Here is a 964-nt window from a genome sequence, read left to right on the forward strand (position 1 = left end):
TATCTCGGCGTTGGTCCTAGTGGAGAGGATCTCTATGAGCGTGTCCTCGTCAGTTCCCGCTCCCTGGTAGAAGGCCAACAAGCCGGGAGAATGAGCGTTAACCCTTCATGCCCCGCGCCGGGAACTACACCACTACCCACTGCGCCGCTCCAGCCCCCCACAAAAACATAGCTGCTAACGGGTTCTTTGATCTCATCACAGTTCATCAATCAATCATTGGACTTTTTTTTCACAATAATTCTTTTGACTAATCTTTACATGTTAACAATAGAAAATGTTAACTTATGCCTAATTAAGAAGAAAAAAAGCATGGTATTGTTTATTTTTAATTATTGCTTATCTATTTAGGTAAACAATGTGACCTTACTGTCTAATTACTGATGTTGTAATCTGCTCAGTCAAAACCTGCACGTGGATTGCTCAAACATCGCACGCGCTCATGAATGAGCAAAGTGTTGGCTTGACATGTCATAGTATATATAATAAATTATCTCTCTCTGTATACATATATATATAATATATTACGGGCTCATACAGAAAGCTCAACTGTGAGGGATGCCGGGCTGGAGGGCTTGTCTAGTCACCACAGCGCGCACGCACACGCGCGCACGCACACGCGCGCACATACACACACACACACACACACACACACATGCACACACATATACACACAAAGAGAGCAACATTCACCCATCACACAAGGCCCTATCTCTACTCTATGTTCCCAGCGCTAAAGGCTTACTAACACATGGACATGGAGAGAGAGGAGAGAAAAAATGGAAAGAAGAAAAAAAAAAAAAAGGAGGGGGGGAAAGAAGCCAAGTGTGGCCCAAGACAGGCCTGAGATGAAGAACGCCGTGTTGTTTGTGTGGGTGGCGCGGATGTATTTGGCCAGGAAACGTCGGGGCGACGAGGAAGAGGAAGACCGAGAGAGTTGGAGGGACCCCAGAGGCTCCTCACAACA

At 46.0% G+C, this 964-nt stretch overlaps 1 protein-coding gene across 1 annotated transcript in view; it reads right to left on the bottom strand.

The window, feature by feature from the left end:
• LOC101859438 (annexin A11) overlaps nucleotides 1-964 on the bottom strand; it is a gene marked incomplete in the record, with an annotated part of 37,740 nt that overhangs the window by 10,539 nt on the left and 26,237 nt on the right. Inside the window, 1 exon segment of the mRNA XM_035972426.1 lies at nucleotides 1-63. Coding sequence (XP_035828319.1) covers nucleotides 1-63 — 63 coding nt within the window.

The sequence above is a fragment of the Aplysia californica genome, unplaced genomic scaffold (assembly GCF_000002075.1).
Source record: "Aplysia californica isolate F4 #8 unplaced genomic scaffold, AplCal3.0 scaffold00690, whole genome shotgun sequence".
Lineage (NCBI taxonomy): Eukaryota > Metazoa > Mollusca > Gastropoda > Aplysiida > Aplysiidae > Aplysia > Aplysia californica.